The 12,736-nt window shown below is 41.6% G+C and overlaps 2 protein-coding genes across 3 annotated transcripts in view; one reads left to right on the plus strand and one right to left on the minus strand.

Annotated features, from left to right (window-relative positions):
* Positions 1–1,396: 1,396 nt before the first annotated feature.
* UPRT (uracil phosphoribosyltransferase homolog) overlaps positions 1,397–12,736 on the plus strand; it is a 35,864-nt gene continuing 24,524 nt past the window's right edge. For both annotated transcript variants that reach the window (XM_047848208.1, XM_047848209.1), the window contains exon 1: positions 1,397–1,919. In XM_047848208.1, coding sequence (XP_047704164.1) covers positions 1,543–1,919 — 377 coding nt within the window. In that variant the 5' untranslated portion in view covers positions 1,397–1,542. The remainder of the gene's footprint in view (positions 1,920–12,736) is intronic.
* The window catches only part of ZDHHC15 (zinc finger DHHC-type palmitoyltransferase 15), a 357,936-nt gene continuing 351,604 nt past the window's right edge, over positions 6,405–12,736 (minus strand). The window contains exon 12 of the mRNA XM_047848206.1: positions 6,405–6,482. The gene's annotated coding sequence lies outside the window, so the exon portion shown is untranslated. The remainder of the gene's footprint in view (positions 6,483–12,736) is intronic.

Raw genomic sequence — 12,736 nt, forward strand, 5'->3', positions numbered from 1 at the left:
TTAGAGCACCCATTGGTAAAGTAGCCAGATTTGGCTTTGAAGTCCAGAGATGCTTTGAACTGCATTCTGTGCTAGGTGCAAAGATGCACAAGCTTTCAAAAGTGAATGGGATTATAATCCTAGGCTGCAATTCTTATCATCAAATCAAATTTAAACTCGATAATTACAGCTAATAGTGTACTGACCTATAGGGTCAGGAACAAAGGAGAGAAAACAGGAGTGAAAAAGAGGGAGAAAAATACCTTTAATACAAATACTGAAACAACAAACAAAAAATTGAAAATAGAGAGCCAGATCAAGGCTCAAGTCCCACCAAAGGCCTGCATATTCTTGTTTGTTACTCATGTTACTCTGCATCTCTCATATATTGCTTATGTTCCTCTGTGGAACAGGGAATTTTAAGAGTTGGTTTTTTGGAAGGCAAAATGGAATTATAGAATATCAAAATTGTAAGAACATCTAGGGGTCAAATAGCTAATGCTTCTCACTTATAGATGGGGAAAGGCAAGTCCAGAGAGGGAAAGGGACTTGTTAAAGGCTGCTCAATACTTTTTTAGCAGAATTAGCAGGTTTCTGACTTTCGTGTTAGAGCCCTTTAAAAAGGTAGCCGGTAAATCACTCTTTCTCACAGAGCGTCATTTAAAAAAAGGTCATAATTGCCAGGTTACTTGTTAAAAACAAAGATTCTTTGATCCCATCTCAGATCTACTCAATCAGAATCTCAAAGGCCATGAGAACTTGCATTTTAACAAGTATTACAATTGTTCCAATACACACTGGTGTTGAAAAGTACTGCCCTAGACATTCTTTCTCAAAAGAATTAAAAAAAAAATGTCTTTGCAAGTACTTAAAAGAAGCTAAGTGGTTTTGGATCTGAAATGCTGTCAGGATCCCCATGGTAACTGAACAGTGTAGGTCCCAAGGAATAGACAAGGAACACTGTTGGTCAAGCACACTTAGGAAGCTGCAGTTTGTAGAAACAGTCTAGTGGAGGGCAGGCTCTTCAGCAGCTTGCTAGGCATTTTTTTTACTTCCCCTTTTGGTTACAGAGACAAACTAACTGAAGATGCACTTACTGAAGTATAATCTCTCTGCCAAGGCACACAGTCTAAAATCATGGGCCTTATATATGTAATCACTTTGTCACTTCACCCCTACTTTTTTCTGGCTCTCCCGGTCACCCAGTTTTGCATGCAGAATTCCCTAAGGGCTCCCGAAGACCCTGCAAGCAAACATCCCCAGCTTCATCCCATCTGCCTGGCTGAGGTCTGAGAACCCAGGCCGACTGCTGACTCAAAGGGTACGCTGGAGAGTGACAGGGAGAAAAGCCAATAGTGTTTCAGCAGGCCGTACGTCCTCTGTGGGCGGAGCAGGGGCGTAGCCCGCCTAAGGGAACCTACGGAGGCCTAGGGGTGAGAAGGCTGACCCGGGTTAGGAGTTTGAAAGTGTCACGGGGAATAGTGGAGCAAGTGAGCATCGGCCCCTTCTCCCTGCTCTCCTTTATCCTTAGGGGTCGGTAGCTGTCGGCCCAGGGCCTGGTGTATGGCCATGGACTTACGGGGTTCGGACTCCGTGCCCGGTCAAAACCATGAAGTAAATTCTGTATTTACCCCAAGCTCCGAGCCGCTGCGACCTGGCGGCCGGATCTCAGATCAAGCCGGGGGAAACAGCGCTTCTGAGGCCAAGCCGACTCTCCCTACAGGGCAAGCTCATTCTAGTGAACCCGCTGAACGGGACCCTCAGGCGTGCAGCACAGCCAGCCTCAACTCAGAGAGCAAAGGTGGCATTGGCAACTGTGACGCACCAGCCGGCGAATCCCTCCTAGGGAACTACGAACTCTCCCAGCAGATCGGGACGCAGCTTAAACTGCTGCCGATGAATGATCAGATCCGGGAGCTGCAGACCATCATCCGGGACAAGTGAGCCGAGATCAGAGGGGAAAGGGAAGTGGAAGGTCTCTCGAGGCGAGGGAGGAGGGGACAAGGATTGGAAGTAAAAGGGCTAAGGGTTAATGTTTTTGGCCCTCGGAAACTTGTGTGTGATTAGTACCGGGAGGGGTGTCACGTGATTCAGGCCTCCTACTGCCTTCCCTAGTCCCAGGGTTTAACTGCGCTTTGAATAGGGAGGAATCCTTTTAAGTAGCCCCTGATTCCCTCTTTGTCTCTTCTGAGCGAGTACTAATCCTTAACCATTCCTGGCTGGTAAACGCGCCAATGCTATCAGTCCAGTACTCGTCTATAACCCAGAAATGGTTGTGACCCACAACCTCAGGCTACCACAAATCACCTCAGGCTCACAAATATAAATAAAGCAATTCAAAGGAAATTCCGTTGTGCTCAACAAGTTCTCTGACCGTTTACTGTTTTCTATCGCAAATAATGTCATTTTGTCTAAGGTCTTTTAGTCTTGGATTTTAGGTTTTGTTGGTCCCGTGGAAGCTTATTCAGCCCTTATCAGGATTGATTTTTATAAAGTTACAGAACCTCAAATGTTTCCTGTATAGTTAATGGAGCAAAGGGACCCTAAAGGAATCTTTGGCGCCCCCTCCTAATCCCACAAACCAAGATAGCCAAGAAATTAATGTTAAAATGGTATCTTAAGGAGATCTCAAAACTCATGTTGTAAATGGGGTTTTTCAAGGGAAATATGTACCATGATTAACTACAGCTGGTTTCTATATTGGCCGTACTTTAAATGAGTAGCTACAGCATGTCAAAGCACTCATTTTTCAGTGGGTGCCTTGATCTTTAAAAATGGCTACTGAGTCAAGATACCATTCTCCAAATCAGACTATAGTAACTTTTTCTTCATACTGTTGTTAATAGGCTCCCAATTGGTTTCCCTGCTTTCAGTTTTTCTGCCTTCCATATACTTCCACACATTGCTGAACAATCGTAATATACAGCTTTGATTAGGTAACTGCCCTACTCAGCAGACTTCCTTGGCTTTTTAGAGCCTATCAAATTAAGTCCAGGATCCTGACCTTGACACTAAGTACCCTGTTTATGGTTCCTAGGAACTATTCTGAAACATCCCTGATTCTTCTCTCCTCTGAAATTCTCTTTACTCCTCTGCATTTTCAGATCTTACGTACTCTTCAAAGTCAAACCCAGCATTAAAGTCCACCTCTGCCAAGAAACTTTCCTTTAATCATTCTTCCCTGCTGATCATCCCTGGCTTTTAAATGCAAGATTCACCTTCTCTTTTGTATATTGTTACTTGTGTATCAATCTTGTCTTACCTATTAGATTTTAAGTTCCTTGAGGGCAGAAATTGTGTCTTTTACATTTTTACATCTTTTACATTACTTTCTGACCATGCCTTGCAAATAATAGATGCTCAATCACTAAAAGTTCTTTCTAGCTCTTAAAATTATATTTATGAAACTATACTATTTGTTTTTAATGAATCAATATTGAACACTAGTGTCATGTGATCTAATAGATGGAAGTAGTGATCTTAAAAAGTCGGAGGCATAGGTTTGATAGTTGTAGTAGGGGAAGCTGAAATAAAACTCAACAGTAGAACAAAGAAAATAGGATGGTGATTCTTGTTGCTATAGATAAGGAGTTAATGACCTCGAGTCTTGGACACCACTGCACTTGTAGATGGGCTTCAGGGTCTTGGTGAACCGTTTGAAATTATCTGGGAAACACTGTTCATTATGTGCATTTTTATTGGTTGTTTTTTAAATAATATCTTTATTGAGATATAATTTGCATACCATATAATACACCACTTAAATTGTACAACTGAGTGGTTTTTAAGTATGCTCATAGCTATGCAACCATCACCACAATCAATTGTAGAACATTTTCATTACTTCAATAAGGAAGCCTGTACATGTGAGCAGTCACTCCTCATTTCCCCTCAAGCCACCCAACAGCTAATCTAGATAGCCACTAATACACATTTTGTCTCTGTTAAGTTGCCTATTCTGAACATTTCATATAAATGGAGTCATACAACATATGGTCTTTTGTGTGACTGGTTTCTTTCATTTAGCATAATGTTTTCAAGTTTCATCCACATTATATCAGTACACCATTCCTTTTTTGGCTGAATGTTATTCCACTGTATTGATATACTACATTTTATTTATCTGTTCATCAGATGATGGATGTTTGGGTGGTTTCTACTCTTTGGCTATTATGAATAATACTACTACTCACATTTACATATGTGCCTTTTTTTATGGGCTGAGAATTCCTCAACTTTCATTAGATTTTGCAAAGGGGTCTTCATGACAATGTAAAGGGGAACCATTGCTATAGGAGTTGGAAAAGGCATGAAGGTCAAAATTCATATAGGACAGTATCAATACTCGATTTTACTGCATTGCTCAGAATATCGTGGCTTGTATAGTAAACCTGAGTGTAAGTGAAATCTTTTTTCTTTTGTGAGTTTGGAAAGAGATAGCTGGATCCAAAGTGATTTTAGGCAAGATGTTTAGCATCTCTGTGCTTCAACTTTACCATTTGTAAAATGAGGATGTTGGTAATATCTCATGGAGCTCCTGGGATGCCTACAACCAGATACTATCTGAACACTTGTTATAAACTGTGAAGGGCTGTGAGCATTAAAGGCATTTCATGCCTTCGTGTTTCGATTTGTGCATAGTTCTAATTGCATTCATAAGAGCTGGTTTCTTGAGCTTTCAGAAGACAGTAAAAGGAATTTTAACTCCGCATAGAACTCACATTCTTATTTTCAAAAGCAACACTGAGAGATCTTAGATCCTAGATAATTGGTATAGTATGTAGAAAGACTCACTAAAATTCTTGATAACTAATTTAGGCTGGAGACAGTGTTTTAGTTTTGTTTTTGTTAATCGAATCTGTTAACAAAAATTGGCATCCCCTCACACAAATAAGACCTGTTTCATCCCTTCTAGGGGGCCAGTTTAGGGCACCTGTGGTAAGAGAAGCTATATTTACTTAGGTTAATTTATGGAAGTTGCCATCAGTTATCAGATCCTGTTTTCCTCAGAGTTTATGCTCTTCTCTGTTTTGATGTGACATCAGGTATGTGCACTATGGAGCTGTCTGATAATAAAGGCGATCGGAGTACTTGATATTCCTTTATTGGTCCTTGTCCTTAGTATCTATCTATTGAAGGGATTGCTTTCTGAATTTGGCATGGAGAAGTGGAGGTTGAGCCAGCAGGACTGCATGTTGTAAATATATAAAGCAGGCAAGGTTGAGAACATTAGACTGATCTAAAGTGTCTTTACTTTTTTTTTTAATGTGCAGTATTTGCAATATAATATGTTGGTTGTATTATTGAATTTCAAGTAAATGGTTTTTCTCTCTGTGAGAGTGCAGTAATCTAAACATCGAAAGAGTAGATTAGTTACTCAGTCACATATGGGACACTGGTGAACTTGAGAAGAGAAATTAGTTCTTCATTTTTAGTTTTTGTTGTTGTTGTTGCAGTGGATTAAACCACACATCCCTCTTTCTGCCTCCTTTATATACTAAACCCAGCAAAATCTCAGTGTATTTTCCCTTGAACATTGTTCATGACCTCATTGTTAAAGCAATGCAGTGTATAAAGGATCATTTCCCTCCCAGTTTTGTTCTTTTGTTTCCTAAAACGTTAAAGTAAAGCTGTTTCATGAGCTGTTGAATGTTTCCTTATACTTGTTGTTGGAAGGGCTTTGCCATGGCCTCAGCAGACAACTTGGATGAAAAGTAAGCTTTCTCAGAGAATTTTATTTTAGTCTGTGAAATATCACTAAAGAAGGAGCCAAATCAGCCTTGTGACTTTATTTTTTTAGTCACCTGGAGTGGAGACAACTTCAGGATGCATGAACATCCTGTTCAGCCCTATTGTGAATGCACCCTAGTGTGATTTAGTCCTCTGACTAGGTGATGTAATGTTCTTAACCAAGGCTGTATGTCTGAATTGCCTGGGGAATCTTTTTTTGCCCCCCAAAAAAGTTTTTGGTGTCTACCCTTAGGGTTGTCTTCAATGGAACTTGAGCACCTGTAGCTTTACAAACACCACAGGTGTTGTGCCCAGTCTGGGCCACTGCCCATGGGAGAATGGCCATTCTCCCTTGCATGGCGATTTGCCTGGCTTCTGATATGGGGTATTTATGCTAGGGATTCCACACACCAAACAGAGCCAACTTTAGCGAGCCTGGCCTGGTGTCACCCAGAGACTGGAGGAATCTCAGGTATTTTCCCTTTAACTTATACAAAACCAAAATGCTAACCACAGAAAAAGCTATGACCTGCAAATTGTTTAAAACATGGACATGGTTTTGGTTTCACATGTGAATTTTCTAACTGGCCTTTAGGCCAGGAGGGGAGAAGTCATCTCTTTAAACTATGCATACCCCTGTTACAATATTTATTTTGCATATCCTAGTAATGGCTCACCAACTAGTTGGTAGGTACTCCAGGGATGCAGAAAGAAGATCTGGCTTGGCACAGTATCTGACACAGAAGGGATTGATATCTTGCCTGGCACAGTACCTGACACAGAAGGGAATTGATATTCAATCATTATAAAAAATAAACTTCTGAATGACTGAGGCCTGGGTTCTAAGGGAAAATGATAATTTATCTTTGTTTCTACCTGATTTTGAATGTTTACGTTAAACTCTGCTTTGAGGTGCAAGTATATATTGACACTATTTTTTTTACAGTATGTTTTATGAAGATTATTGTCAAATTGGTTTCCATACAACACCCAGTGCTCATCCCAAAAGGTGCCCTCCTCAATACCCATCACCCACCCTCCCCTCCCTCCCATCCCCCATCAACCCTCAGTTTGTTCTCAGTTTTTAACAGTCTCTTATGCTTTGGCTCTCTCCCACTCTAACCTCTTTTTTTTTTCCTTCCCCTCCCCCATGGGTTTCTGTTAAGTTTCTCAGGATCCACATAAGAGTGAAACCATATGGTATCTCTCTTTCTCTGTATGGCTTATTTCATTAAGCATCACACTCTCCAGTTCCATCCATGTTGCTACAAAGGGCCGTATTTCATTCTTTCTCATTGCCACGTAGTACTCCAATGTGTATATAAACCACAATTTTTTTTATCCATTCATCAGTTGGTGGACATTTAGGCTCTTTCCATAATTTGGCTATTGTTGAGAGTGCTGCTATAAACATTGGGGTACAAGTGCCCCTATGCATCAGTACTCCTGTATCCCTTGGGTAAATTCCTAGCAGTGCTACTGCTGGGTCATAGGGTAGGTCTATTTTTAATTTTCTGAGGAACCTCCACACTGCTTTCCAGAGTGGCTGCACCAGTTTGCATTCCCACCAACAGTGCAAGAGGGTTCCCGTTTCTCCACATCCTCTCCAGCATCTATAGTCTCCTGATTAGTTCATTTTGGCCACTCTCACTAGCCTGAGGTGATATCTGAGCGTGGTTTTGATTTGTATTTCCCTGATGAGGAGCGAGGTTGAGCATCTTTTCATGTGCCTGTTGGCCATCCGGATGTCTTCTCTAGAGAATGTCTATTCATGTTTTCTGCCCATTTCTTCACTGGGTTATTTGTTTTTCAGGTGTGGAGTTTGGTGAGCTCTTTATAGATTTTGGATACTAGCCCTTTGTCTGATATGTCATTTGCAAATATCTTTTCCCATTCCGTTGGTTGCCTTTTCGTTTTGTTGGTTGTGTCCTTTGCTGTGCAGAAGCTTTTTTCTTCATAAGGTCCCAGTAGTTCATTTTTGCTTTTAATTCCCTTGCCTTTGGGGATGTGTCGAGTAGGAGATTGCTACAGCTGAGGTCAGAGAGGTCTTTTCCTGCTTTCTCCTCTAGGGTTTTGATGGTTTCCTGTCTCACCTTCAGGTCCTTTATCCATTTTGAGTTTATTTTTGTGAATGGTGTGAGAAAGTGGTCTAGTTTCAATCTTCTGCATGTTGCTGTCCAGTTCTCCCAGCACCATTTGTTAAAGAGACTGTCTTTTTTCCATTGGATGTTCTTTGCTGCTTTGTCAAAGATTAGTTGGCCATACGATTGTGGGTCTAGTTCTGAGGTTTCTATTCTATTCCATTGGTCTATGTGTCTGTTTTTGTGCCAATACCATGCTGTCTTGATGATGACAGCTTTGTAGTAGAGGCTAAAGTCTGGGATTGTGATGCCTCCTGCTTTGGTCTTCTTCTTCAAAATTCCTTTGGCTATTCGGGGCCTTTTGTGGTTCCATATGAATTTTAGGATTGCTTGTTCTAGTTTCGAGAAGAATGCTGGTGCAATTTTGATTGGGATTGCATTGAGTGTGTAGATAGCTTTGGGTAGTATTGACATTTTGACAATATGTATTCTTCCAACCCATGCGCACGGAATGTTTTTCCATTTCTTTATATCTTCTTCAGTTTCCTTCATAAGCTTTCTATAGTTTTCAGCATACAGATCTTATACATCTTTGGTTAGGTTTATTCCTAGGTATTTTATGCTTCTGGGTGCAATTGTGAATGGGATCAGTTTCTTTATTTGTCTTTATGTTTCTTCATTATTAGTGTATAAGAATGCAACTGATTTCTGTACATTGATGTTGTATCCTGCAACTTTGCTAAATTCATGTATCAGTTCTAGCAGACTTCTGTTGGAGTCTATCGGATTTTCCATGTATAATATGTCATCTGCAAAAAGTGAAAGCTTAACTTCCTCTTTGCCAATTTTGATGCCTTTGATTTCCTTTTGTTGTCTGATTGCTGATGCTAGCACTTCCAACACTATGTTCAACAACAGCGGTGAGAGTGGACATCCCTGTCGTATTCCTGCTCTCAGGGAGAAAGCTCTCAGTTTTTCCCCATTGAGGATGATGTTAGCTGTGGGCTTTTCATAAATGGCTTTTATGATCTTTAAGTATGTTCCTTCTATCCCGACTTTCTCAAGGGTATTTGTTAAGAAAGTTGCTGAATATTGTCAAAGGCCTTTTCTGCATTGATTGACAGGATCATATGGTTCTTATCTTTTCTTTTATTAATGTGATGTATCACATTGATTGATTTGCGAATGTTGAACCAGCCCTGCATCCCAGGAATGAATCCCACTTGATCATGGTGAGTAATTCTTTTTATATGCTGTTGAATTCGATTTGCTAGTATCTTATTGATAATTTTTGCATCCATATTCATCAGGGATATTGGCCTGTAGTTCTCTTTTTTTATTAGGAATCAAAGGAATACTGGCTTCATAGAATGAGTCTGGAAGTTTTCCTTCCCTTTCTATTTCTTGGAATAGCTTGAGAAGGATAGGTATTATCTCTGCTTTAAATGTCTGGTAGAACTCCCCTGGGAAGCCATCTGGTCCTGGACTCTTATTTGTTGGTAGATTTTTGATGACTGATTCAATTTCTTCGCTGGTATGGGTCTGTTCAAGCTTTCTGTTTCCTCCTGATTGAGTTTTGGAAGCGTGTGGGTGTTTAGGAATTTGTCCATTTCTTCCAGGTTGTCCTGTTTGTTGGCATATAATTTTTCATAGTATTCCCTGATAATTGCTTGTATCTCTGAGGGCTTGGTTGTAATAATTCCATTTTCATTCATGATTTTATCTATTTGGGTCATCTCCCTTTTCTTTTCGAGAAGCCTGGCTAGAGGTTTGTCAATTTTGTTTATTTTTTCAAAAAACCAACTCTTGGTTTCGTTGATCTGCTCTACAGTTTTTTAGATTCTATATTGTTTATTTCTGCTCTGATCTTTATTATTTCTCTTCTTCTGCTGGGTTTAGACTATCTTTGCTGTTCTGCTTCTATTTCCTTTAGGTGTGCTGTTAGGTTTTGTATTTAGGATTTTTCTTGTTTCTTGAGATAGGCCTGGATGGCAATGTATTTTCCTCTCAGGACTGCCTTCGCTGCATCCCAAAGTGTTTGGATTGTTGTATTTTCATCTTCGTTTGTTTCCATATATTTTTTAATTTCTTCTCTAATTGCCTGGTTGACCCATTCATTCTTTAGTAGGGTGTTCTTTAACCTCCATGCTTTTGGAGGTTTTCCAGACTTTTTCCTGTGGTTGATTTCAAGCTTCATGGCATTGTGGTCTGAAAGTATGCATGGTATGATTTCAATTCTTGTATACTTATGAAGGGCTATTTTGTGACCCAGAATGTGATCTATCTTGGAGAATGTTCCATGTGCACTCGAGAAGAAAGTATATTCTGTTGCTTTGGGATGCAGAGTTGTAAATATATCTGTCAAGTCCATCTGATCCAATGTATCTCTCAGGGCCCTTGTTTCTTTATTGACCATGTGTCTAGATGATCTATCCATTTCTGTAAGTGGAGTGTTAAAGTCCCCTGAAATTACCACATTCTTATCAATAAGGTTGCTTATGTTTGTGAGTAATTGTTTTGTATATTTGGGGGCTCCTGTATTCAGCACATAGATATTATAATTGTTAGCTCTTCCTGATGGATAGACCCTGTGATTATTATATAATGCTCTTCTTCATCTCTTGTTACAGCCTTTAATTTAAAGTCCAGTTTGTCTGATATAAGTATGGCTACTCCAGCTTTCTTTTGACTTCCAGTCGCATGATAAATAGTTCTCCATCCCCTCACTCTCAATCTAAAGGTGTCCTCAGGTCTAAAATGAGTCTCTTGTAGACAGCAAATAGATGGGTCTTGTTTTTGTATCCGTTCTGATACCCTATGTCTTTTGGGTGGCGCATTTAGTCCATTTACATACAGTGTTATTATAGAAAGATATGGGTTTAGAGTCATTGTGATGTGTGTAGGTTTCATGCTTGTAGTAATGTCTTGGTACTTTGTCTCACAGGATCCCCCTTAGGATCTCTTGTAGGGCTGGTTTAGTGGTGACAAATTCCTTCAGTTTTTGTTTGTTTGGGAAGACCTTTATCTCTCCTTCCATTCTAAATGACAGACTTGCTGGATAAAGGCTTCTCGGCTGCATATTTTTTCTGTTCAATACATTGAAGATCTCTTGCCATGCCTTTCTGGCCTGCCAAGTTTCAGTAGAGAGATCGGTCACGAGTCTTACAGGTCTCCCTTTATATGTTAGAGCACGTTTATCTCTAGCTGCTTTCAGAATTTTCTCTTTATCCTTGTATTTTTCCAGTTTCACTATGATATGTCCTGCAGAAGATCGATTCAAGTTCCGTCTGAAGGGAGTTCTCTGTGCCTCTTTGATTTCAATGCCTTTTTCCTTCCCCAGCTCCGGGAAGTTCAGCCATTATTTCTTCAAGTACCCCTTCAGCACCTTTCCCTCTCTCTTCCTCCTCTGGGATACCAATTATGCGTATATTATTTCTTTTTAATGTGTCACTTAGTTCTCTAATTTTCCCCTCATACTCCTGGATTTTTTTATCTCTCTTTTTCTCAGCTTCCTCTTTTTCCATAACTTTATCTTCTAGTTTACCTATTCTCTCCTCTGCCTCTTCAATCTGAGCCGTCGTCGTTTCCATTTTGTTTTGCATTTTGTTTAAAGCGTTTTTCAGCTCCTCGTGACTGTTCCTTAGTCCCTTGATCTCTGTAGCAAGAGATTCTCTGCTGTCCTCTATACTGTTTTCAAGCTCAGCGATTAATTTTATGACTATTATTCTAAATTCACTTTCTGTTATATTATTTAAATCCTTTTTGATCGGTTCATTAGCTGTTGTTATTTCCTGGAGATTCTTCTGAGGGGAATTCTTCCGTTTGGTCATTTTGGATAGTCCCTGGAGTGGTGTGGGACTGCGGGGCACTTCCCCTGTGCTGTCTTGAATAACTTGCATTGTGGGGCGGGGCCGCAGTCAGACCTGATGTCTGCCCCCAGCCCACCGCTGGGGCTACAGTCAGACTGGTGTGTGCCTTCTCTTCCCCTCTCCTAGGGGCGGGATTCACTGTGGGGTGGCGTGGCCTGTCTGGGCTACTTCCACACTGCCAGGCTTGTGGTACTGGGGATCTGGCGTATTAGCTGGGGTGGGTAGGCAAGGTGCACAAGGGCCTGAGGGGCAGGCTCAGCTTGCTTTTCCTTCGGAGATCTGCTTCGGGAGGGGCCCTGTGGCACAGGGAGGGAGTCAGACCCGCCGGAGGGATGGATCCGCAGAAGCACAGTGTTGGGCTTGCGCGGTGCAAGCAAGTTCCTTGGCAGGAACTGGTTCTCTTTGGGATTTTGGCTGGGGGATGGCGAGGCAGATGGTGCTGGTGAGCACCTTTGTTCCCCTCCAAGTTGAGCTCTGTCATCCGGGGCTCAACAACTCTCCCTCCCATTGTCCTTCAGCCCTCCCGTTCTCCAAGCAGAGCTGTTAGCTTATAACCTTCCAGATGTCAAGTCCCTCTTGCTGTCGGAATACACTCGGTCCAGCCCCTCCGCTTTTGCAAGCCAGACTCGGGGGCTCTGCTTGGCCAGCGGGCCGCCCCTCCGCCCCGGCTCCCTCCTGCCAGTCTGTGGAGCGCGCACCACCTCTCCGCCCTTCCTACTCTCTTCCGTGGGCTTCTCATCTGTGCTTGGGTGCAGAGACGCCGTTCTGCTAGTCTTCTGGCGGTTTTCTGGGTTATTTAGGCAGGTGTAGGTGGAATCTAAGTGATCAGCAGGACGGGCGATGAGCCCAGCCTCCTCCTACGCCGCCATCTTCCCAGGATCCCCCCGACACTATTTTAATAGTTTTTAATGAAGGTGTTATAGAAGGACACCTGGGTGTCTTAGTTGGTTAAGCGTCAGACTTTGGTTTCAGTCATGATATCACAGTTTGTGAGTTCAAGCCCCAGGTCAGGCTCTTTGCTGACAGCTCAGAGCCTGGAGTCTGCTTCACATTCTGTCTCTCTTTCTCTCTCTGCTA

This window comes from Prionailurus viverrinus, unplaced genomic scaffold, assembly GCF_022837055.1.
Source record: "Prionailurus viverrinus isolate Anna unplaced genomic scaffold, UM_Priviv_1.0 scaffold_55, whole genome shotgun sequence".
NCBI classification, from domain to species: domain Eukaryota; kingdom Metazoa; phylum Chordata; class Mammalia; order Carnivora; family Felidae; genus Prionailurus; species Prionailurus viverrinus.